Raw genomic sequence first — 24,703 nt, forward strand, 5'->3', positions numbered from 1 at the left:
GGAAAATGAGGGGACACGCTAAAGCTTAAATTATAAATCATTTTTCAGATGACTTTAATCACCTTTAGAGTTAATCCAAAGGACTTAGCAAGACTCATGAGAGTTTTCAAAACACCCCAAACTGTAACCAAGTTGATCTGTTCTTGATTCTTACAAAGAGAGAAGTATAAACTGACTATAATCTAACAAGTTTAGACCTAATCAACTGTATTATAATCTCTTTGAAGAAAAAGAAACAGTGATCATGAAGTTTAGAATGAAGGAGCTCAAAGAATAGGAATTTTAAAAGATTCTCCAGCATTTCTCAAAGGAAAAAGATTATAGATTGCTTTCTGGTCCAATTAACATTTTTACTGACAGTTTTATATATCATAAATTAATAAAATGCATTCTGGTTTACAGATCACTCTCTCATTAGTTGATTAAAATGGACCAGTATCCCTAAGTCTGAGTAACCTTAAGAAAGCTTGCAAGATCAAAATTCTGGATTTGTAAAGCTAAGGAACAAAACTTCAACTGGAATAAAGACCTATCAGTGAGGCCCCACCTAAGAAATCAGCTGGATTCTCTAGATGAATATTATTATCATTGCCTAAGTCATTCCATAAAATATTTATCAAAAAGGATTCAATTTTCTCCCATTCTGCAGGTTGTCTTTTCATTTTGTTGATGGTTTCCTTAGCTGTGCAAAAGCTTTTAAGTTTGATTAGGTCCCATTTGTTTATTTTTGCTTTTATTTCCTTTGCCTTGGGAGATTGATAAGAAAATACTGCTATGATTTATGTCAGAGAATGTTTTGCCTATATTCTCTTCTAGGAGTTTTATGGTGTCATGTCTGACATTTAGGTCTTTAAACCATTTTGAACTTATTTTTGTATGTGGTATGAGGGAATGTTCTAATTTCACTGATTTACATGTACCTGTCCATCACTTGTTGAAGACACTGTCTTTTCTCCATTGTATGTTCTTGCCTCCTTTGTCATAGATTGACCGTAGGTGTGTGGGTCTCTTTCTGGGCTCTCTATTCTGAGCCATTGATCTATTTGTCTGTTTTTGTGCCAATACCATGCTGTTGGACTATTGTAACTTTGTAGTATTGTCTGAAGTCTGGGAGGGTTATGCCTCCAGCTTTGTTCTTTTTTCTCAGGATTGCTTTGGCAATTCTGGGTCTTTTGTGGTTCCATATAAATTTTAGAATTATTTGTTCTAGTTCTGTGAAAAATGTTATGAGAGAAAATATTTGCAAGTAATGCGGCCAACAGTGGGTTAATATCCAAACTATACTAACAGCTCATACAACTCAATATCAAAAAAACCAACAATTCAATCAAAAAATGGGCAGAAGATCTAAATAGACATCTCTCCAAAGAAGACATACAGATGGCAAACAGGCACATGAAAAGATGCTCAACACCACTAATCATTAGAGAAATGCAAATCAAACCCACAATGAGGTGTCGCCTCACATTGGTCAGAATGGCTATCATCATAAAGTCGACAAATAAATGCTGGAGAGAGTGTGGAGAAAAGGGAACCCTCATACACTGCTGGTGGTAATGTAAACTGGTACAGCCACTATGGAAAACAGTACAAAGGTTCCTTAAAAAACTAAAAATAGAGCTACAATATGATCCAGGATTCCCACTCCTGGGTATATATCTGGAAAAAATGAAAACTCTAATTTGAAAAGATATATGTACCCCAATGTTCATAGCAGCACTATTTACAATAGCCAAGATGTGGAAACAACCCAAGGGCCCATAAACAGATGACTGGTTTAAGAGGATGTGGTATGAGGAGAAACAAGAAGAACTACAATCCTGCAGCCTGTGGAACAAAAACCACATTCACAGAAAGACAGACAAAATGAAAAGGCAGAAGGCTATGTACCAGATGAAGGAACAAGATAAAACCCCAGAAAAACAATAAATGAAGTGGAGATAGGCAACCTGCCAGAAAAAGAATTCAGAATAATGATAGTGAAGATGATCCAGGACCTCGGAAAAAGAATGGAGGCAAAGATCAAGAAGATGCAAGAAATGTTTAACAAAGACCTAGAAGTATTAAAGAACAAACAAACAGAGATGAACAATATGATAACTGAAATGAAAAATACACTAGAAGGAATCAATAGCAGAATAACTGAGGTAGAAGAATGGATAAGTGACCTGAAAGAATGGTGGAATACACTGCCGCAGAACAAAATTAAGAAAAAAGAATGAAAAGAAATGAAGACAGCCTGAGACCTCTGGAAAAACATTAAACACAACAACATTCACATTATAGGGGTGCCAGAAGGAGAAGAGAGAGAGAAAGGACCCGAGAAAATATTTGAAGAGATTATAGTCAAAAAATTCCCTAACATGGGAAAGGAAATAGCCACCCAAGTCTAGGAAACACAGAGAGTCCCAGGCAGGATAAACCCAAGGAGAAACATGCCGAGACACATAGTAATCAAATTGGCAAAAATTAAAGACAAAGAAAAATTATTGAAAGCAACAAGGGAAAAACGACAAATAACATACAAGGGAACTCCCATAAGGTTAACAGCTGATTTCTCAGCAGAAACTCTACAAGCCAGAAGGGAGTGGCACAATATATTTAAAGTGATGAAAGGGAAGAACCTACAATCAAGATTACTCTACCCAGCAGGGATCTCATTCAGATTGGAAAGAGAAATCAAAAGCTTTACAGACAAGCAAAAGCTAAGAGAATTCAGCACCACAAACCAGCTCTACAACAAATGCTAAAGGAACTTCTCTGAGTGGGAAACACAAGAGAAGAAAAGGACCTACAAAAACAACCCAAAACAATTAAGAAAATGGTCATAGGAACATACGTATCAATAATTACCTTAAATGTGAATGGATTAAATACTCCAACCAAAAGACACAGGTTTGCTGAATGAATACAAAAACAAGACCCATATGTATGCTATCTACAAGAGACCCACTTCAGACCTAGGGACACATATAGACTGAAAGTGAGGGGATTGAAAACAATATTCCATGCAAATGGAAATGAAAAGAAAGCTGGAGTAGCAATTCTAATATCAGATAAAACAGACTTTAAAATAGAGAATGTTACAAGAGACAAGGAAGGACACTACATAACGATCAAGGGATCAATCCAAGAAGAAGATATAACAATTATAAATACATATGCACACAACATAGGAGCACCTCAATACATAAGGCAAATGCTAACAGCTATAAAAGAGGAAATAAACAGTGACACAATAATAGCGGGGGACTTTAACACCTCACCTACACCAATGAACGGATCATCCAGACAGAAAATTAATAAGGAAACACAAGCTTTAAATAACACAATAGACCACATAGACTTAATTGATATTTGTAGGACATTCCATCCAAAAACAGCAGATTACACTTTCTTCTCAAGTGCACGCGGAACATTCTCCAGGATAGATCACATCTTGGGTCATAAATCAAGCCTTGGTAAATTTAAGAAAATTGAAATCATATCAAGCAACTTTTCTGACCACAACACTATGAGATTAGAAATAAATTACAGGGAAAAAAACCCCATAAAAATCACAAACACATGGAGGCTAAACAATACATTACTAAATAACCAAGATATCACTGAAGAAATCAAAGAGGAAATCAAAAAATACCTAGAGACAAATGACAACAAAAACACAACGATCCAAAACCTATGGGATGTAGCAAGAGCAGTTCTAAGAGGGAAGTTTATAGCAATACAATCCTACCTCAAGAAACAAGAAAAATCTCAAATAAACAATCTAACCTTACACCTAAAGGAACTAGAGAAAGAAAAACAAACAAAACCCGAAATTAGTAGAAGGAAAGAAATCATAAAGATCAAAGCAGAAATAAATGGACTAGAAACAAAGAAAACAATATCAAAGATCAATAAAATTAAAAGCTGGTTCTTTGAGAAGATAAACAAAATTGATAAACCTTTAGCCAGACTCATCAAGAAAAAGAGGGACAGGACTCAAATAAATAAAATTAGAAATGAAAACGGAGAAGTTACAACGGACACCGCAGAAATACAAAGCATCGTAAGAGACTGCTACAAGGAACTCTATGCCAATAAAATGGACAACCTGAAAGAAATGGACAAATTCTTACAAAGGTATAACCTACCAAGACCAAAGCAGGAAGAAATAGAAAATATGAACAGACCAATCACAAGTAATGAAATTGAAACTGTGATTAAAAATCTTCCAACAAACAGAAGTCCAGGACCAGATGGTCACAGGGGAATTCTGTCAAACATTTAGAGAAGAGCTAACACCTATCCTTCTCAAACTCTTCCAAAAAACTGCAGAGGAAGGAACACTACGAAACTCATTCTACGAGGTCATCATCACCCTGATATCAAAACCAGACAAAGATACCACAAAAAAAGAAAATTACAGACCAATATCACTGATGAATTTAGACGCAAAAATCCTCAAGAAAATACTAGCAAACAGAATCCAACAACACATTAAAAGGATCATACACCATGATCAAGTGGGATTTAGCCCAGGGATGCAAGGATTCTTCAACATACGCAAATCAATCAATGTGATACACCATATTAACAAATTGAAGAATAAAAACCATGTGATTCTCTCAACAGATGCAGAAAAAGCTTTTGACAAAAATCAACACCCATTTCTGATAAAAACTCTCCAGAAAGTGGGCATAGAGGGAACCTACCTCAACATAATAGAAGCCATATGTGACAAACCTACAGCAAACATCATTCTCAATGGTGAAAAACTGAAAGCATTTCCTCTAAGATCAGGAAATAGACAAGGATGTCCACTCTTGCCACCATTATTCAACATAGTTTTGGAAGTCCTAGCCATGGCAATCAGAGAAGAAAAAGAAATAAAAGGAATACAAATTGGAAAAGAAAAAGTAAAACTGTCACTGTTTGCAGATGACATGATACTACACATAGATAATCCTAAAGATGCCACCAGAAAACTAATAGAGCTAATCAATGAATCCGGTAAAGTTGTAGGATACAAAATTAATGCACAGAAATCTCTTGCATTACTATACACTAACAACAAAAGATCAGGAAGAGAAATTAAGGAAACAATCCCATTCACCACTGCAACAAAAAGAATAAAATAGCTAGGAATAAACCTACTTAAAAGACCTGTACTCAGAAAACTATAAGACACTGATGAAAGAAATCAAAGATGACAGAAACAGATGGACAGATATACCATGTTCTTGGATTGGAAGAATCAACATTGTGAAAATGACTATACTACCCAAAGCAATCTACAGATTCAATGCAATCCCTATCAAATTACCAATGGCATTTTTTACAGAACTAGAACAAAAAATGTTAAAATTTGTATGGAGACACAAAAGACCCTGAATAGCCAACGCAGCCTTGAAGGAAAAAAACGGAGCTGGAGGAATCAGGCTCCCTGACTTCAGACTATACCACATAGCTACAGTCATCAGGACAGTATGGTACTGGCACAAAAACAGAAATATAGATCAATGGAATAGGATAGAAAGCCCAGAAGTAAACCCACGCACCTATGGTCAACTAAGCTGTGATAAAAGAGGCAAGAATATACAGTGGAGAAAAGACAGTCTCTTCAATAAGTGGTGCTGGGAAAACTGGACAGCTACATGTAAAATGAAATTAGAACACTCCCTAACACCATATATGAAAATAAACTCAAAATGGATTAACGACCTAAATGTAAGACTGGACACCATAAAACTCTTAGAGGAAAACATACGAAGAACACTCTCTGACATAAATCACAGCAAAATCTTTTTGACCCACCTCCTAGAGTAATGGAAATAAAACCAAAAATAAACAAATGGGACCTAATGAAACTTAAAAGCTTTTGCACAGCAAAGGAAACTATAAATAAGACAAAAAGACAGCCCTCAGAATGGGAGAAAATATTTGCAAATGAATCAATGGACAAAGGATTAATCTCCAAACTATATAAACAGCTCATGCAGCTCAATATATATATAAAAAAAAAAAACCCAATCAAAAAATGGGCAGAAGACCTAAATAGACAATTCTCCAAAGAAGACATACAGATGGCCACAGGCACATGAAAAGCTGCACAACATCACTAATTATTAGAGAAATGGAAATCAAAACTACAATGAGGTATCACCTCACACTGGTTAGAAAGGGCATCATCAGAAAATCTACAAACAGCAAATGCTGGAGAGGGTGTGGAGAAAAGGGAACCCTCTTGCACTGTTGGTGGGAATGTAAACTGATACAGCCCCTATGGAGGACAGCCTTAAAAAACTAAAAGCGGAATTACCATATGACCCAGCAATCCCACTACTGGGCATATACCCAGAGAAAACCATAATTCAAAAAGAGTCATGTACCCCAATGTTCATTGCAGCGCTATTTACAATACCCAGGTCATGGAAGCAACCTAAATGCCCATCGACAGAAGAATGGATAAAGCAGATGTGGCACGTATATACAATGGAATATTAATCAGCCATAAAAAGGAACGAAATTGGGTCATTTGTAGAGACGTGGATGGACCTAGAGAGTGTCATAGAGAGTGAAGTAAGACTGAAAGGGAAAAACAAATACCGTATATTAACGCATATATATGGAATCTAGAAAAATGGCACCGATGAACTGGTTTGCAAGGCAGAAATAGAGACACAGATGTAGAGAACCAACGTATGGACACCAAGGGGGGATAGCGGGGTGGGGAGGGAGGTGGTGGTGGTGGCGGGATGAATTGGGAGATTGGGATTGACATATATACACTAATATGTATATAATAAAGAACTAATAAGAACCTGCTGTATAAAAAAACAAATAAATAAAATTAAATTCAAAAATAAAATAAAAATCTTCCCAATACTAGGAAAAACAAAAAGAGGATGTGGTATATGTATACAATGAAATATTAGTCAGTCATAAAAAAGAATGAAATATTGCTATTTGCAGCAAGATGGATGGACCTAGAGAATATCACACTAAGTGAAGTAAGTCAGAGAGAGAAAGACAAATATTATATGATATCACTTATATGTGGAATCTAAAAAATAATAGAAATGAATCTATATAAAAAAGAGAAACAGACTCACAGACATAGAAAACAAACTAATGGTTACCAAATGGGAAAGGGAAGGGGGGGAGAGATAAATCAGGAGTACGGATTAACAGATACAAACTACTGTATGTAAAATAGATACACAACAAGCATTTACTGTATAACATAGGGAAATACATTCAATATCTTGTAATAACCTATAATGGAAAATAATCTGAAAAAATTCTATATATATAACTGAATCACTTTGCTGTACACCTGAAATGAACACAATATTGTACATCAACTATACTTCAGTCTAAAAAAAAAAGATTCACATTAATAAGCCATGCTAAGTAAAAGTAAAATATTCAGGCATTACAACTAAAATGTGCTACTGTTCAGTATTAACAAGAAATTCCCTCCAATCACCACCAATAAGGGCTGAGAGAAAGAAAATAATCCCCATTAACATAAAGTCTCTTACCTTCCATACTGGTTCTCCAGTGCTGTTTTTAATATGAGGCACATTAAAATTCAACATACGCTTCAAAGCCACTGGAAATGAAAACAGTCTTATTAAATATTACCAATGTTTTTAGGATTTCATTTTTCCACCACACTTATTACCTCAAAACAAAATGCACAAATCACTCTAGTAAAACTGATTAATCAATATCAATGCATATGTAGAAGTAGGATCAGACTTTGTAAGACAATTTCATCAACAAGTAAAGGGATGTTGTCTGGGAGATTTTCTAATTTAAGCGTCTTTGCCCAGATTAAAATGTGAAAAATGTTCAGGAAGAAGCCTTTTCGATGTCTCCTGATGATACTACACTACATTTTATATAGATGCAAAAAGAAATTGTCAATCATGACCTTGCAGTGGCCTCGATAGATAACTGGTGCTGTTGTCTATTTACTGTGTGGCTGAAAGCATAGATTAAGTTTTTCTAAAACCAAAAATCCTCTATGATATATTTAATTGGTTCATATTTAAATGGTTTAAAACCTAAATACAGCAGATCTATTTTTTAGTTATCCTGGAGTGCATTCTACGGCCAATTTATCCTGTCAGATTCACTAGTGAGACTTTCCTATAGATGTGGTAGGTAACTGATAACTCCTGCTTAAAAAATATACAATTCTATAATCATAGCAGTTACACTCTATGTCTTACAGTATTTTGTGGTTTTTACTGCTCATCTGTTCATGTGTTACAGCAGACTCAAATATTTTCTAAGGGAAATAAAAATCTTATACACTTTTATGTGAAGCTGAGACGGCCAAACATTCAAGGGAGGGTAGTAGTTATCTGATTAAATGTTTAAATGATTGGTAACCCTAAAATCTACTTGGTTGATTTTTAAAAAGCATTTGGGTTAGGTTTTATGAAGTAATACAGAATAATCTACAAGCTAAACACCTACCAGAGAAGATTATAATACTCAAATCACCTGCGTATCAATTTATAGCATATTCACTCACTAGAAAAACTTCTATTCAATGCTTATTTCTTGAAGCAGGTTAAAATAATAAGAGATTGCACTTCAGTGATATATTTATATATGTGTAGAGATACAGAGGTGATTTGTTGGTAAAATGTTAGTACCTAATGTCCAGCCAATAATATACATCGCCCATAATTTAGACCTACTTCAGAAGCTCACAGATGTGACAATAGTTCACAGAGAACACCTAGGAAGAATCACAGCCTGTGGTACATATGAGTTCCAGGTACATGGTGTTCTCCAGAGCTTCGGTAACTGAAAGAAGCCCCTATCAGCAGGTATTCCCACGCTTGCCTTCTCAGCTCCATCTTGGTGAATTTCCCCATTTCTGAGCCTTGGCTAACTTGTTAACAGGGATTTTGACACAATGGATTTGTTAATAAAGTACATGGTCTAAGACTCAATTGTGATTTATTTCCCAAAACATTCTCAATAGGCATCAGGGAAATGTTTACTTGTCCTACTATAGAACATAGTTTACCTTTCTCCCAAAGTAAGACAGAACTCAACTGGAGTACTAATTTGATAAACCTGGCATAACCTATGTAGTAATGATGTGAAATCTTGCTACAATGAAGTTTATTTCTGCAGAAATCCATATTATACTACTAGACTTTAACATTCTACAAAGTTTCTGCATATAAAAATTACTACCATCCAAACTTCAATTTTCAAAAAGCTCCCTTATATTGGTACAGAGTCTCCCTTAACATGTTATTTTTTATTTTAATATGTAGTATGACCTAATTCATTGAGGTTCATTAAGCTGTCAGAACCATAGTGCAAAGACAAGTGGGGCTTCTATTTGCTTACACAGATGTAATGAATGGCAGTTACTTCCCAAATTTTATTTGGACTTTCATATATTTAAGTTACACCTGACTTCATCTGATAGCTTACACTACATTATCTATTGGGGAAATGCAGAACACAACTCATTATGCACTGTGTGTTGTTAGTAGATTGAAGTCTATCATTAATTTTTCTTTGAATTCCAAAGGAAGGAATCAAGTACAGCCAAAATCCTTTCTGTAGGTCATATTAATTGTAACCAGTTATATTCCTATTCCGATTTATATGCAAAAGAACATAATTAAAAGAGACAGAACTTCCAAATATGCAAATTCTTAATGGCTTATCTCTATTAGCTTCTCAGAATTAACAGTTTGCCAACTTTCAAGACAATTAGCTAACAGGTATAAACCAAGTTGCCATCAGAAGTTTCCAAAAAATAAGGCAAAACTAAAATTATCTAAGGTGGAAAAAATATCAAAGCTCAAGGGAAAGAATATGTATTTTTAAAAACTATACTTCACGGTATAAATGGAAGCTATATAACCATGCTCTGCTAAACATGAAACTAATAATGCGTAGTTTAAAAACACTAATTTGCCAAATAATTAAAATGGGAAAGGTATTAATTCATGCGTTTTGCCATTCTTATATCCCATTCCAGCACGCTGAAGACGGAAATCTTTATCACAAGGCGTTTCTCTTCAGGTACCCCCGAAGACTGGTCCACAGGAGAGAAATGGCAGAATGTAATCTGCTCTGAAAAGAGCATCTAAATTTTTAACTGTGGTGTAAGTGCCGGAAAATGAAACTCTCAACATTAAAATGGGAGAGAACTTAACCACGCGCAGAAACAAACCTGAAGACCTCATAAGTGGCAACACGGGGCGGGAAATGCTAGGTGCCAGATCTGGTCGCCATGGCCTTTTGAGGCCCAGTAGGAAAGAGACAAGAGCAGGACCGCAGCAACCCGCTCACCCCTGAAGCCCCCTCTCCGGCACCACATCTGAGAGCCGAGTTCTCAAGCTAATGGCATCTCTTCCCTAAAAACTCAAAAGGGGAAGGGCTCTCGATGGTCTGAGAACGGGATTAAACTATTGGAGGTCCGTCTCCGAACTGCACGCACCGCGACCAAGTGAGGGCGACAAGAGGAGGAATGTGTCCTCACGGCAAGAACAAAACCGCAGGGAAGAGAAGGGAGTAAGTCGGTACCTGTTTGTCTCTCTCGAATACTGGCTGCTGCGGCCGCCGCCATCTTGACTCCCACCATACACTGCCCGGCTTGAGAGCAGAGCCCGATGTTGACGTGGCCTCCCCGACCGCCCCGGAAGCAAAGATCGGAGGGGCGGGACCATAGAAGGCCGAACCCCGCCTCCTCCAGGGTGACCCTCCCATACGCTCAGCTCTCTCCACAAAACTTAAGAGACCCAACGTGGGAATAATACCCGAACACCTGGCAGTGTTTACTTTCCAGCGGCGGAATAGTAGGAATTTTTATCCTGTCTAATCAAGCCACAGCTTCTCAAAGGGTAGCTGCTTTAAAGTGAGCTCTTAGGGCAGGAGCGTGTTGTAGTGCTAAGGACCTAAGTACTGAACAGTTAGTTTGGTCGTCTACAGATCTCTTGTGGTGATAATAATCTAGGAGCTTAAGGATCACAGGACTAAAGTAAATGAAGCTCCTGGAACAAAATTGGCACTTAAATGCTAGCTCCCTTCTGTTTCCCCAGTGCAGCAGGAGGGGTCTCCCGTTTGCTCCTTTTCTGGGAAACAGGCGGCTTCGGAGCATTGCTCTAATCAGGCAGATTTCTTAATCTCATCTGTTAGGCATAATGGTCTAGCTGCATGGGGTTGTTTTGCCTGCATGGACACAGAAGCCAGGAAGGCGCAAAATGGCAGTTCGTATTTTCCTCCTTTTAGTAACTGCAAAATCACAAAACATTACTTTGGCAGAGGGTGTAAGTGGATAGTGCAGGTGTCTTAATGTACACAAAGCCATGTGATGACAAAATGTATCCAATATTAATGATTTCTAATTTAATCCATAGATTTTTTTTACTGGATGTCAAAAATGGACACAACTCATTTCCCATATGGGCAACAGAGTTCACTTAGGATATTACATTAGTTATTGAATATGTTCATTCTGAAGCTTCACCAAATTCTGAAATGAAATTATAGACCCTTTGCCTCAAAAACTGGTCTGAAAACTTAACTTTTTGAATTTATGAGAAATTAAGTTACCCCAACAATTACATAAAGAGCAAATTTTTTAAACAAAACACAAAAGTTTATTTTTATGAAACTTAAAGACAGGTGATCTCATTCTTAATGCCATTAGGGAACACCCTAGAACTGGACCTACATTCTTTTTTTTTCCTTGTGTAAATTTTTTTCACCTTTTTTGAGGGTATAATTGATAAATCTGGCAACATATCTGAAACGTACATTGTGATGATATGATATATATGTATACATTGTGAAAGAATTCCCCCCACTTAGTTATTTACCACATCTATCATCTCACACACACACATATATATATATATATATATATATATTTATTTTTTGGTGAAAACTTTTGCATTCTACTCTCTTAGCATATTTCAATTATACAGTACAGTTAACTACAGTCACGTTATATATTAGATCCTCAGACCATACTCATCTTATAGCTGATTTTTTACTGCTTCCTATATGTGGAATAAAAAAAAGTGGAATCACCAATGAACTAGGTGTGTTGCATTTAAACAGAGATGACAGTTCCTGCCCTATGGGGAAGTTCTACTTAATTTTTTGTCTTCATGGAATATAAAATAAACAGGCTTTCCCACTGTCAACATCGGAGAGCCCAATCTTGTTCATTTGGTTACTTCTACTTTCAAATGCAAATCTATCTAACCATTTCAGAGCTCCAGCATAGACCTCCCAAAATATATGACTCATATGACATAGAACACTAAGGCATGTTTAACATTTGTGTACAGTATATACATTTGAAATGATAAAAACTGTCCTGACCAAGGAGTGCACATAGTGTGGGCAAACAAATGTATAGGAAATATATGTCCCACAGAACAGTGGCAGTAAACAAACAGTCCCTGTAATGCTAAGACTGAGTAAGGTATTTGTAATGTGTTATTAGAATAAGGAAAGGATTAAACTATGGCTGTTAGAGTGTTAGTTAACCTAATTTTTTTAGCCGTTTAACTGACTCTACCTATCCAGATTTTTGGCTAAAATAATATAATTATTCTGGCAAACTATTATTTTACATTAGGGGATAGTTTTAACAGAGAATACCTCAGGACAGCTCATTCAAGAGAGGTTCCTAGGTGTCAGCCAATAACTGCTTGCAGGATCTCTCAAATGGGGAAAGGATCTATTATCTACACAGTATTGTCAGAATCTTAACCTTGTTAAATCCTAACAAGTTACTTGATTTAGTTTATATAAGCACTTCACATTTAGTAGCAGAAACACATTTATTTAGAAAACTTCATTATAAGTGTCATTTTTTTTGTTGTATCTGAAGTCTTTTTAAAAAAGGGCAACTAGGCTGACATAAACTATCACCTAACGTAATACCTGGCATACAGTAGACATTGGAATATGTTTGGCAATTTGAAAAGATAACAGTCAAAATGAGAACTTGAAAATAGGATTTCTTCAAAGCAATCCAAATTTTCCTAAACTATACGTAATACACATTCAAGTAATCCATCAATGTGTTTTTATGCTTTACATTGCATCACTTAGAGCATAAACCTAGTTTAATAGCTTATTGTAAAATTAGCAACAAAGCTGTGATAAGCACTATATATAAGAATTACACATTTATAAATAGAATCTTGTTCTAATCATTTTCTTATAATGACTGAATGTAAAAGGCAAAGTCACCGAGAAAACTTACCTATTATATCACATTCTCCTTTACTGCACATTTAGCATTGAGTACAAAAGTTCCAAGAGCTTCCATATAATTAGGGGAAAAATTATAAGAAGTTTGGAATAAAGCAGAAGCCAAAGTAAATTCTCAAGTTAGTAATCAAATGAAAGCTTTTTACTTGACCCAAACAAATAATGACTAATTTATAATATGGAAATTAAATATTACAAAGTATAAAGTCATGAGCTAGTTTCTGATGAGATATTTTAAAGAATCTTTACCTTAAATACTAAAATAGTAAAATGACTAAGTACAAGAATAGTAGAGAATTGTATAAAATGCCTTCAGATGCAGTTCTCACACCAAAAAATTTAAAATTGTTTAAAAAAAATGAGTATAAAACTAACCTAAGACCATTAACAGTAGATGCATACAAGGCGAATTTATGCTTTTTCTTGATAATGAGAGTAACAGAAAACAAGCTTGAAATATATGGCATTTAGACCATTGAAATATTTAAGAAATACATATACACATTCATAAAGGTTTATAGCATAATTCCTTTTTAAAATCTGTCAGTAGGAACTATGCATTGGCTATAACAATGAACAGAAAAAGAACAAACATAATACCAACCATTTGACATAGTAACAATGCAGAAAATAACCTACAGGTTTCTCTGACATATCTTGACTGTAAAGATTAATCTAAAATCATACTGATGGAACATCCTTAAAGCCAGAAAATATTTTGCAATATGAATATTTACACTTCACTTTAAAATGTGAATATACTAAGTAATTTACATCACCTTATCCCTAAGGCCCTGTCTACACATAAAAGAATTGAAACACTGTTTTTAATTGTAGCCAACCCAAGCACACTGCCTCCCCACCAGCCCTCCCCACCCAAAAAGCATGTGAGCTTTAACAGCTTTAATTACCACTGTAATTAAATGAATTCAAACTACAGATAACCAGAAAATAGCTTTAATTAGGTTTTCTGGTTTGTATTGGTTTAATGGCTTTTAAAATTTTATAAAAACTAGGTAGGTTAAGAAATAAAATATCCAGTTTATCAACACATTTGGAATAAAAGCTGTATGGTGAGGTTAAACCTTTTTTGATAACTGATCCTTTAATTACTTTTGATAATTTAACAGAATTCAACACAAGACAAAGAAATGCCTTGTTTAATGTTTTAAAACCTTCAAGTTAAACTTTAATTTGCGGGGTCTGTTAGAAAATGTAACAAAATTATACTAGGATTATGTTTTAGTTTTCCTTTGGTATTAATAAGAGATTTATTACCAGTATCAAACCAATCCTGTCATTTGTCTTTAAAAATATCAATAATTTAAGGATGCTTCTTAGAGAGGATGAGAATATGATGGCTGATACCTGCTTTATGTAGCAAGAAAAATGTGCTTAAAATCAAGCATTTTACCTCTCATACGATTTATTCTGGTGAAAAACCCATTTATATTCAGTAACAGATTAGGGACATTAGACTTTTCCAGTTTCTTCTTTTGCAAGAGTACAAATATGGTGACACAACTACGGGATTAGGTATCTTCAAATTGTTATTACATAATCCCTTGTTACTTCTAGGTATTCTTTGACTTTTAGTAGCATTAATAAAGTTAAAAAAGAAAGGAAATGGAAGAGTTTATAGAAGGATAACAGTTAATTCTGCATGGTTGAGATTAGAGTGGGTTTTTCATTCTATTTGTAATTCTTTCTTACACATTTCTACATTGTTTATATAACAGGTATCTTTCAAAAGCAAAGAAGATAACTATATAATGCAATGGTGCCAGCTTACCTTTCATACAACCATCTTGATAATAAATAACTGTCAAATAGCCAAACCTACCAAATGGCAATCCACAGAGATCATTCTATTCAGATAACCTAAAATGTGGATCAGACATAATGTGGTCTAATGCCACACATGGGATACAGGAAAAAAAAAAATTCCTATGATTAAAGCCAAAGGCTTTAAAGAAGACACTTACTTAGGGATTTTCAACTGTATTTTAATCCACCTCAGAAGTGTTTTAAGACTATGGAATGTCCATAGATTCTAGAATATTTGTGCAATTCTGCTTTTTAATATAATACTTCCCCTTAGGCATAATCTAATTGCAGTGTGGATCTATTTTAACATAACTTAATAATCTAAAAACATTTTTAACAACGAATTTAGTGCCATCCTAGAAAAGGATACATATAACACATACCCCAAAATATATGCCTTTGATTTATATAACAAGATTTATCATTTAGCTTTCCTATTTAATGCTTTAAAATAAAATAAGTAATAATTTGAAAATTGCATAAAACTAGAAAAATCACTGTGGCATCCTATAGCTAATCCCAATTTACAAAAACAGTGAGTACAAGTTTTCTTCTTATATATAGCATGCCACTATACTTGAAAGTCTGTACAGCCATTCTAAAAGTATTTATATTGAGGTTTATGAAGCATGTATATTAAGAAAATAGAAAAGTATCAACTCTGACTGGTACACCTTAACAAAGAAACTTTTTAGCTTAAGTAGCCAAAATATTCCTTTATGTTCATATCATATATTTTATTGCGCCAAGTTTGCTCAAAAGTGATGATGGACAGATTTCTGAAACAAAAAGTATCAACAGCAGCTTTTAAAGGAGCGTCTCTTTGTTCAAAACAGTTAATGTCCAATGAAGTGAGAATTTTCTTCCTTTTCTAATCTTAGAGTGTTTTTTATGGCAAAGTCCATATTTTCTTGAAATTCTTTATATGTACTGGTGATAGGAAGAGCTAAGCAGTTATTACACTTGTTTCCAACAGGAAAATCCATATGAAGGCACTCAATTGATGGAGTGGGTTTAAATCCAGCAGGTGGAATGGAACTGCAACCAGTAGCAAAAATAAGAATGTCTTCCATTGTTACTGTAGATTTACCATCTGAAAAGAATACCAAAAAAGGAAAAAAAAAATCCATGTTATATATTGCTACCATCATAGTCTCTTCCCCAACTAGACTAGACATGTTGAAAGGCAGAGACACCCACATTAACAGTAGATGCATAAGAGGCAAACTAAATCACTAAGTGTAGTAATAGGAAAATGGTATACTGAATACATGTTTATTTGAATTTCAAAGTAGGACTCATACAATCATTTGGTTGACCTACTCACTGTATATTTAAATGTCTTCCTTAATATAAAATTATCATATAGTCCAAGAGGTTCAGTAGGTTTTGAACCTCCATCTTTCGGGGATATGATCCTACAAACAATTTTAAACCACTTCTAGACCATTGCTATTTGATAAACTATTTCAACAAAGGAAAAACTAAGATGGTATAAAACACCCAAACAACCTAGCTAAAAAATTTTCAACTAAAAGTTAAATTGTTTTATACCATATTAAACAGAATGAATTTACATTGCTAAGGCTTGATGATAAATATCATTACCATGCTGACCAATGGATGAGGAATAATTCAATTTAACTTAAAATTTAAAAAGGTGAAGTAAATGACTAGCTTTGAGACTATCCTGTGCTGTGGCAATCACCCGTATATTTAAAGTTTTCTAGGAAGAATGCCTCTCACTTCAAATTACCTAGAGGAAAACAACCGAAAAATATAACTTTACTATGTAACCTTTCCTATCACTTTCAACTCAGTCATATAAACTTGTTTTGAAACAAGTTTTGTAAATAAGTAGTTAAAGTCTTACTATAAAAAGCAAAACTCAAAGAAATAAATATCCCAAAACAAAGTTTCTAAGACAGTTAAATAAAAATAAAACATCAACATACCCTCAACAGCCTGTAAGTAACTGTTCCAAAACCCCAAAGCCTGTACATCAGATAATGTGTGTACTGTAAAAAGATCACTAAGAATTTTTGTGGAAAGATTCTCAGGTTTATGACAGAAGATGTTACAAAATGCTTCTGGATAAGTCTGAATTTTCTCCAAAACACCAAGAGTTTTCAGACCCTGTTTAAAACTTAAGAGAAGAAAAATAATGAGCCAACATTCATACACATATGTTTGGAATGAACATTTCTAGCTAATTTACTATCACATATATGTGTGAAAAAGACAGAAAAAAAAAGGGAAAAACACAGAAAACTATGGATACACTTTATGTGATATGATATTTTCAAATCAATAACAAGCAAATGTATTAATATAAAATGAGTATTTTACATGCCTACATTGTTTGGCTTTATGGAATAGTTTTAAAATTAAGCTAACAATTTTTTATTAAGAGGAAAAAAGTAGATATCTAAAATTTTACACTTCAAAGCTAGTTAGTATAAAATGAAAGACTGCAAAGAAAAAGAATCATAAACTTGAGCCACATAAAAATTTAAAACTTATGTATTGCTAAAAAGAAATTAACAAAGACAAAACAAAGTGGGAAAACACTGATACATGATAGAGCACTAATTTCTCTAATATAACAAAAATACAAATCATTTTTCTACAAGAACTCAATAGGAAATACAAAATATGAATGCATTATTAAGAAAATACAAGTAACAAATGAATTTTTAAAAATGCACATTCTCACTAATAAGCAAAGAATGAAGAAGATACCATTTTTGCCTACCAGACTGACTAAGCCCTAACTGTGGCTCTGGATTCCCTATCCACCTCCTCAGGTACCCTGCTACACTGACTCATCTTCCCTTCTATTAGCTCTTCCTCAAGAGCACAAAAATATGCCTATCTTTCCCATTTTTGAATAAGGGAAAAAATTCACTCAATCCCATCTGCTTTCCTTTGAGACAACCTATGTGAAAGACTTACCTACATTTACTGTCTCCTTTTTTAAATTTCCTATTCACTTTCCCTCCACTCCTTTCTACATCTCAGGAATAACTGCCCTAAGTGCATGAATGACGTATGGGACCAGTCTCCTGGTTTCCCCTTATATCTCTGGCCAGACTTTCCGAGTCTCTTACAAAGCTTCTTCTTTCTTTGCTTTGCCTTAAATGTTACTGTTTGTCCCTCATGGATCTGTAACAAGGCAAATTTCTCTTTTTTCTTACCATATCCCATGGCTTTATTTAAGCAGGTTTATGTTCATTAACTATAAAATCTATTATTTCCAGCCCAGAATATATACCCAACAGACTACTGGGTACCACATATTCCAAGCACCCAAACTTATTAAGTCCAAAAGAAAGCTAATTACCTTACTACCAAAATCAGAACCGTAAGTGACAACAAATGCCTCCATTATTCATCCTATTAGTGTAGCTAAATCTGAAAGTCATTCTTAACTCTTCCCTCTGCCACTCCTAATTACAAATCCTATGAATTTCCTTTTTTGAAATCCCTTTTATCTGCTCATTTCTCCATATACCAGTGGAACTGTTGTTGTACCAGGTGTGTAAGCTTCCAAGTTGATTTTCCATGTAAACCCCCGTACTGTCATTCATCCTTAGGTATGTTGGATGGAGGCCCCCAAAACATATGTCCACATCCTATTCCCTGGAACCTGTGAATGTGATCTTAGTTGGAAAAAGGGTCCAGGCAGATGTAATTAAGTTAACGATCTTGAAATCATTCTACCTAGGTTATCTGGGCTCACCCTAAGTCCAATGACAACTGTCTTTATAAAAGATACACAGAGAGGAAAAGGCCATGTGATATAGATTCAGAGATTGGAGTTATGCAACCACAAGCCACCAGAAGCTAAAAGAAGCAAAGAATGGATTCTCTTCCTAAATTCCCAGAAAGAATGAAGCCCTGCCAACACCAAGACTTTGGACTTCTAGCCTCCAAAACTATGGGAGAATAAATTTCTGTTGTTTTAAGCCACTCAGTTTGTGATAATTTTTTACAACTGCCAAAGAAAACTAATAATACACACTCTGCACATGAAATAAAGTCCAAACTCCTTAACATGGCTTTTAAGGTCCTCCACAATACAATTGCTGCCTTTCTTGCTTGCTTTTAACTTTCACCTTACACCTACCTTTGAAGCAAATTTCAGCCAAACTTAAGTTCACCTTTATAATTTTACTTTTAATTAAAATGAAATATTTCAAGCTTATATAAAAATCCAGGAAATAACAGAAAACCACGACTGTAACTTGATTTTGAAAGACATCAACATTTTATATTTGCTCAGATTATTTTTAAGAAAACATTCTATTCACTCAACTAAATCTGCCCATTCATCAGTTTCCCTTCTCTCCTTTTACAAAGAAAACTATCTGAAACTGCTATTTACCTATTCTGAAATTTTTACTATAGCCTGCATTTCATTTTAGTTTCACTCTATATGTATCCCTAAAAAATAACTAGTATTGGTTTGCTTGTTTTGAAACTTTCCAATAATGGTACCATACTGTATACTTATTTTTCTGCAATTTGCTTTTTTGAGAGTAATTTTTTCTAATTGTTATATAGTAATAGTTATTACTACATTTAGGAAACTAGTTCTGTCACTTTATTTTGGGCAACTGTACTGAATTACAAAAAAATTTTTTATTCCTTCCTGCCAATTTCTGTATTTTTTTAAAAAAATTCCAATTTACCTTCTATTTAAAAAGTTATACTAGTTCTTATTTTTTAAATGGTTACCTCAAAATTTTAATTGGCATATTTGAAATCTAAAGTGAATCAGGTATTTACCCTCTTCCTGAACAACACAAAGACCTTAGAACACTTGCAATTCTGGTAGCTCTCTCTTCCTATGCTACTTAAACATTTTGTTCCACCTTGTATCATAAATCCCCAAAGTAAACATTAATTTTTTGTACAATCAGTGTTTAGTTACTCTAAAATTAACAACTTTCTTTACCATTCCTTCTCACTTGCACACCTCCCTGTTAGAGTCCTTTACCTCTTGTAACCTTGCTACACTCTTTACAGAAGAAGTTCTAAGATTATTTTAGTTGGACAGTCATGTAGACTACCAATGATAATTTTAATTCTTCCAATCCTTAATAACATTCACTTATTCATTTAGTCTTGCTGCTCTACTAGGACCTCCTGCATATTGTAGAAATGAAGGGGGTAATTATATGTATCCCAGGCTTGTCATGGCCTTAAGAGGAATGTCTATCACACTTCATTAAGGATAATGTTTGCTGAATCTTTACTAGATAATCTTTATAAGGATATTTCAAATTGTTAGTTTAAAATTATGTATAAATGTTTAAATGTAGCAATTGCTTTTTTCGCATGTATAACTGTATGAAGATTGTTTGATTTTTCTCTTTTAATCTATTAGTGGAGTGCACTAAAGCAAGATTTTTTTTTTTGATGTTCTACCTGCCTTGGTTCCTTTTATAAACAGTCCTCAGAATTGTTAGTAAATTTTGAGGCCATGTTGCTAGGTACAAATAGATTCAAGACTGCTGAATCCTAAAGAATTTGTTCTTTTTAACACTATTAGGGTCATTTAAGGACAAGGCTTTTTAAAAAGATTATTAGAATTTCCTTCTCTCTTTTTTTGCTTTAAAGTCATTTATTTGCAATGCAATTTAAGATCCTCTGTTTTTTTAATATGAATCTAAGCTATTTACATGTAATATAATTACCTATATGTTTTCTGTCTTATGTTTTCTTTGAACATGTGTTTTTCCTTGCTTGTTTTCATCCCTCTTTTTCTGTTCACTGTATGATTAAATATGTTTTCTTTATTTCTACCCCCACCCCCATCAAACTGGTTTGGAAGTTACACACTCTGTTCCTGTTTAGAGTTTTCCCTTAAAATATATATACTTGGCTTAACAATCTAAAGGTAATTAATGCTTCCCCACTACTACCTCAAGAATACAAGTTCCTTAAAACAATAAATACAATGTCCATTCTCTTCTTACAGATGAACCTTTAGCTAGTATTTTAATTATTTTAACCATTTCTTACCAAAATTTAGTTGTCTTTTAAATGGCCAATGCTTGTTTTTATTTATTCAGGTTTTTTCATTTCTTTGCTTACTCCTGGTGCTTGTATCTTACTTTTTCCTTCTGGGTTCAATTTCTTTCTTCCTTAAGTAGGTACTTTATTAATCTCTCCAGGAGAGAAGTAAATCTGTCTCAAAATGTCTTTATTTGCTCCTCTCTCTTGAATGATAACGTAACTAGCTCTGTGAAGTTACTATCTTGGCTGTCTGTTTTTAACGTTGATGTCACTGAAAAAAAGGCGTCCAGTATAATTGATGCTCATTTTTACAATAATGTCTTTTTGCTCAGAACACTATTTCATCACAAAGTACACTACACTTCAGCGTGTTAAACCCTGTGAACCTGAAGAACTTCTCAAGCAGCATTTTCTATAATATTGCCCAGCCTCCGTCTCTTTTGTCAAATATATATGTGGGTGCTCTTATTCTAACTTTCATGACATTTCTTGTTTCAGTCTTTTTCTCTCTTTTCTCTTCAATGGCCTAGCATTTAACAACCACCAAGTTTCATTTCCATGATCATTTTTGTTTCTGTTTCATTTTCCTTGTTTTCCTGTTGGCTGCTTGAATATTTTTTTAGATTCCATCTTTATCTATAGTGTTTTGAGTGTATCTCTATGAGCAGATTTTTTAAAAAATGTAATAATTTACTGCTGCCAACATTTTATCAGTTCAACTATAGAAACATTACTTCCCTTCATGTCCCTTTGCCTTTTGCTGTTTATAATTTCCTAAGTATTTCCTTTATATACATTGTGAACCACATTGGAGAATGTTGTAATTTTTGCCTCAACCGTCAAACATAATTTAGTAGACACAAGAGGAGAAGGAAACATGCTTTTATTCTTTTAATTATTCTTTCTTCCTTCCTGATGTTCCAAGATTCCACCTTTAATAATTTGCTTTCTATTTCAAAAAATTCCCATAGGCATTCTTTTAGGGTAGATCTGCTGGTGACAGATCGTTTAGTTTTCCTTCAAATAAGAATGTCCAGACTTCTCTCTGCTGTGTCCTTGCTGAGATCCCCAGCTGGTCTGCTTTCATCTCTCTACCTTTCAAAAGTCTTCTTAAGTTTGTTTTATAAACACTGTTCAGGGTTTTTAACTGTACTTATCAGGAAGAATAGAGAGAAGAGTGTCTATTCCATGTTATCCACAACTGGAAGTCTATGATCATTTTTCAACTTAGAAGCACTATTTGATTCATTTCACATTTTATGTTTGGGGTTTTTTTTTTTCTTTTAAATCGCTGTAATAACACTTTTTATGTCTCAGTTTGTCCTGTTATTTAAATCCTTGATGTGCTATTCCCAATACTTGCTGTTTAGGATGGTTGTGTTTTGTCTTTTATTGGAACCTCCTCTTCTTTAGCAATGTAACTTTAGCATTCCCATCAGGCTCAGATGTAGAAATTTCCCTAAACACTGTTATGCATTTGCTTTTGCCTGGCACTCTATAAGTACTATGAATCCTAAGACCGATTACTTTGTTAATGTCTTTGGTTCGGACTGGGGGGTCCATTCAGAATGCCAAACCCAAGTTTGGGGCAAACTGAGGGTTCTGATTTCATATGACATTTAGGGTACTATGGCTTTTTTTTTTTTTAATAGATCTTTATTGGAGTATAATTACTTCACAATACTGTGTTAGTTTCTGTTGCACAACAAAGCGAATCAGCCATATGCATACACATGTCCCCATATCCCCTCCCACTTGAGCCTCCCTCCCATCCTCCCTAACCCACCCCTCTAGGTCATCTCAAAGCACTGAGCCCATCTCCCTGTACTATGCTGCAGCTTCCCACCAGCCAACTATTTTACATTCGGTAGTGTATATATGTCGATGCTACTCTCACTTCCCCCACAACTTCGCCCTCCTACCCCATGATGAACCTAGTTGCAGGGCAGGAATAAAGAGGTACTATGGCTTTTGATTTCCTTCTTATTTCTGACATCTACAGGACTCTTGAGCTCAGATATATTTAAAACATTGTTTTTTGCTATATGATTTATCTTTCACATAAAAGGAGGGATCAGTCTTCAGCTTCTTTTCTCTTGCCCTCTTCATCTTGATCTGCCTAACTCCTGTTTATAAATCAGGGTTTAATTTAAACACCACTTATACAGATAGGGAAGCCTTTCCTGACAACTAGACTACTCATACCTATAAACACACACACACACAAAATAAACAAATGAATTATCTAACTTAGCAATGAGAAAAAATACATCTGTAGACATATGAATTCCTTGGGAAAAAATATTTTGTACCTCTATGTCATTAAGAGATACATTTCAAATAAGTTTTTAAATAACTGTATCAAAATTTATAGTATATTTGGATTATTCTGTGTATTAATCATAATTATGAATGGTAATTCTAACTGTAAGAAAATTTTGCTATGTAAGAGTCTTATAGTCAGAAGACACTTGGATATATTTTAAACAGTTATGTAACACTGTTACTTTAATTGCAGTATTAAAAATACATTGGAGGGCTTCCCTGGTGGCTCAGTGGTTAAGAGTCCACCTGCCAATGCAGGGGACATGGGTTTGAGCCCTGGTCTGGGAAGATCCCACATTGCCGTGGAGTAGCTGGGCCTGTGTGCTACAACTGCTGAGCCTGTGTTCTAGAGCCTGCGAGCCACAACTGCTGAGTCTGTGTGCCACAACTGCTGAGGCCCGCGCGCCTAGAGCCCATGCTCCACAACAAGAGAAGCCACCGCAATGACAGGCCCGCACACTGCAACGAAGAGTAGCCCCCGCTTGCCGCAACTAGAGAAAGCCCGCGCACAGCAATGAAGACCCAATGCAGCCAAAAATAAATAAATAAATAAATAAATTTATTAAAATAATATATGTATTGGAAATTATATCCTTTACAACTGTTTAAGCTTACGATGTCATATTAAATTTTAATTTGGAAGAGTGCTAAAGTTCTGTAGAGCTCTAAAAAAAGAATGAGGACTATATACTGTCAAGTAAAAAATGAGGAGGAAAAAGGGTGGATGGTATGTTACTATTTATCTAATAAAAGAAATGAATATACACACACACATATACTCATATATTTATCTGCTATCATTTAAAAAAAATAATGGAAGGATAAACAGTAAAAGCCACTAAAATAATTACTTCATAGGGGATGGAAGGTAGATGTGATAAGGATGAAAGCTATACTTATCTTAATATAATTTGTATGACAGAGCTGAGTTCTTTCAATGTACTTTCATTATAGATTTGACTTTGGAATCATGCAAACATTTTATATAATTTTAAAATAAAATCAAACTTTAATAAAAGTCAGTAAAAAGAAAAAATAAGATAAAAAATGAAAATAAAATGTATACCCAGTTAGTAATATACAACAAAGAAAATAACTATGCCAAATGACTTTAAAACACAGTAATTTGACTGCATAGCCCTAGAACAAAAAGAATTAGAAAAACAAGTTTAACCTATTTTTAATAATGTTATGTTACTGATGATAATGTTGGCATTATTATTCTGTGACTATTATTTACGAAATGTGGAATAAATCAAGG

The 24,703-nt window shown here is 34.4% G+C and overlaps 2 protein-coding genes across 5 annotated transcripts in view; both read right to left on the bottom strand.

The window, feature by feature from the left end:
- The window catches only part of SCFD1 (sec1 family domain containing 1), a 132,131-nt gene extending 121,468 nt beyond the window's left edge, over positions 1-10,663 (bottom strand). For all 3 annotated transcript variants that reach the window (XR_011074312.1, XR_011074313.1, XM_068546621.1), the window contains exons 1-2: positions 10,561-10,663; positions 7,530-7,600 (exon numbers count right to left, since the gene is read on the bottom strand). Coding sequence is in view for 1 of the 3 variants with exons in the window: in XM_068546621.1 (XP_068402722.1) it covers positions 7,530-7,600; positions 10,561-10,618 (129 nt within the window). In the remaining 2 variants the exon portion in view is untranslated. The remainder of the gene's footprint in view (positions 1-7,529; positions 7,601-10,560) is intronic.
- Positions 10,664-13,579: 2,916 nt separating this feature from the next.
- Positions 13,580-24,703, bottom strand: part of G2E3 (G2/M-phase specific E3 ubiquitin protein ligase) — a 55,404-nt gene continuing 44,280 nt past the window's right edge. For both annotated transcript variants that reach the window (XM_068546662.1, XM_068546651.1), the window contains 2 exons: positions 17,049-17,239; positions 13,580-16,186 (listed from right to left, as the gene is read on the bottom strand). In XM_068546662.1, the coding sequence (XP_068402763.1) occupies positions 15,930-16,186; positions 17,049-17,239 (448 nt within the window). In that variant the 3' untranslated portion in view covers positions 13,580-15,929. The remainder of the gene's footprint in view (positions 16,187-17,048; positions 17,240-24,703) is intronic.

The sequence above is a fragment of the Eschrichtius robustus genome, chromosome 1 (genome assembly GCF_028021215.1).
Source record: "Eschrichtius robustus isolate mEscRob2 chromosome 1, mEscRob2.pri, whole genome shotgun sequence".
NCBI lineage: Eukaryota > Metazoa > Chordata > Mammalia > Artiodactyla > Eschrichtiidae > Eschrichtius > Eschrichtius robustus.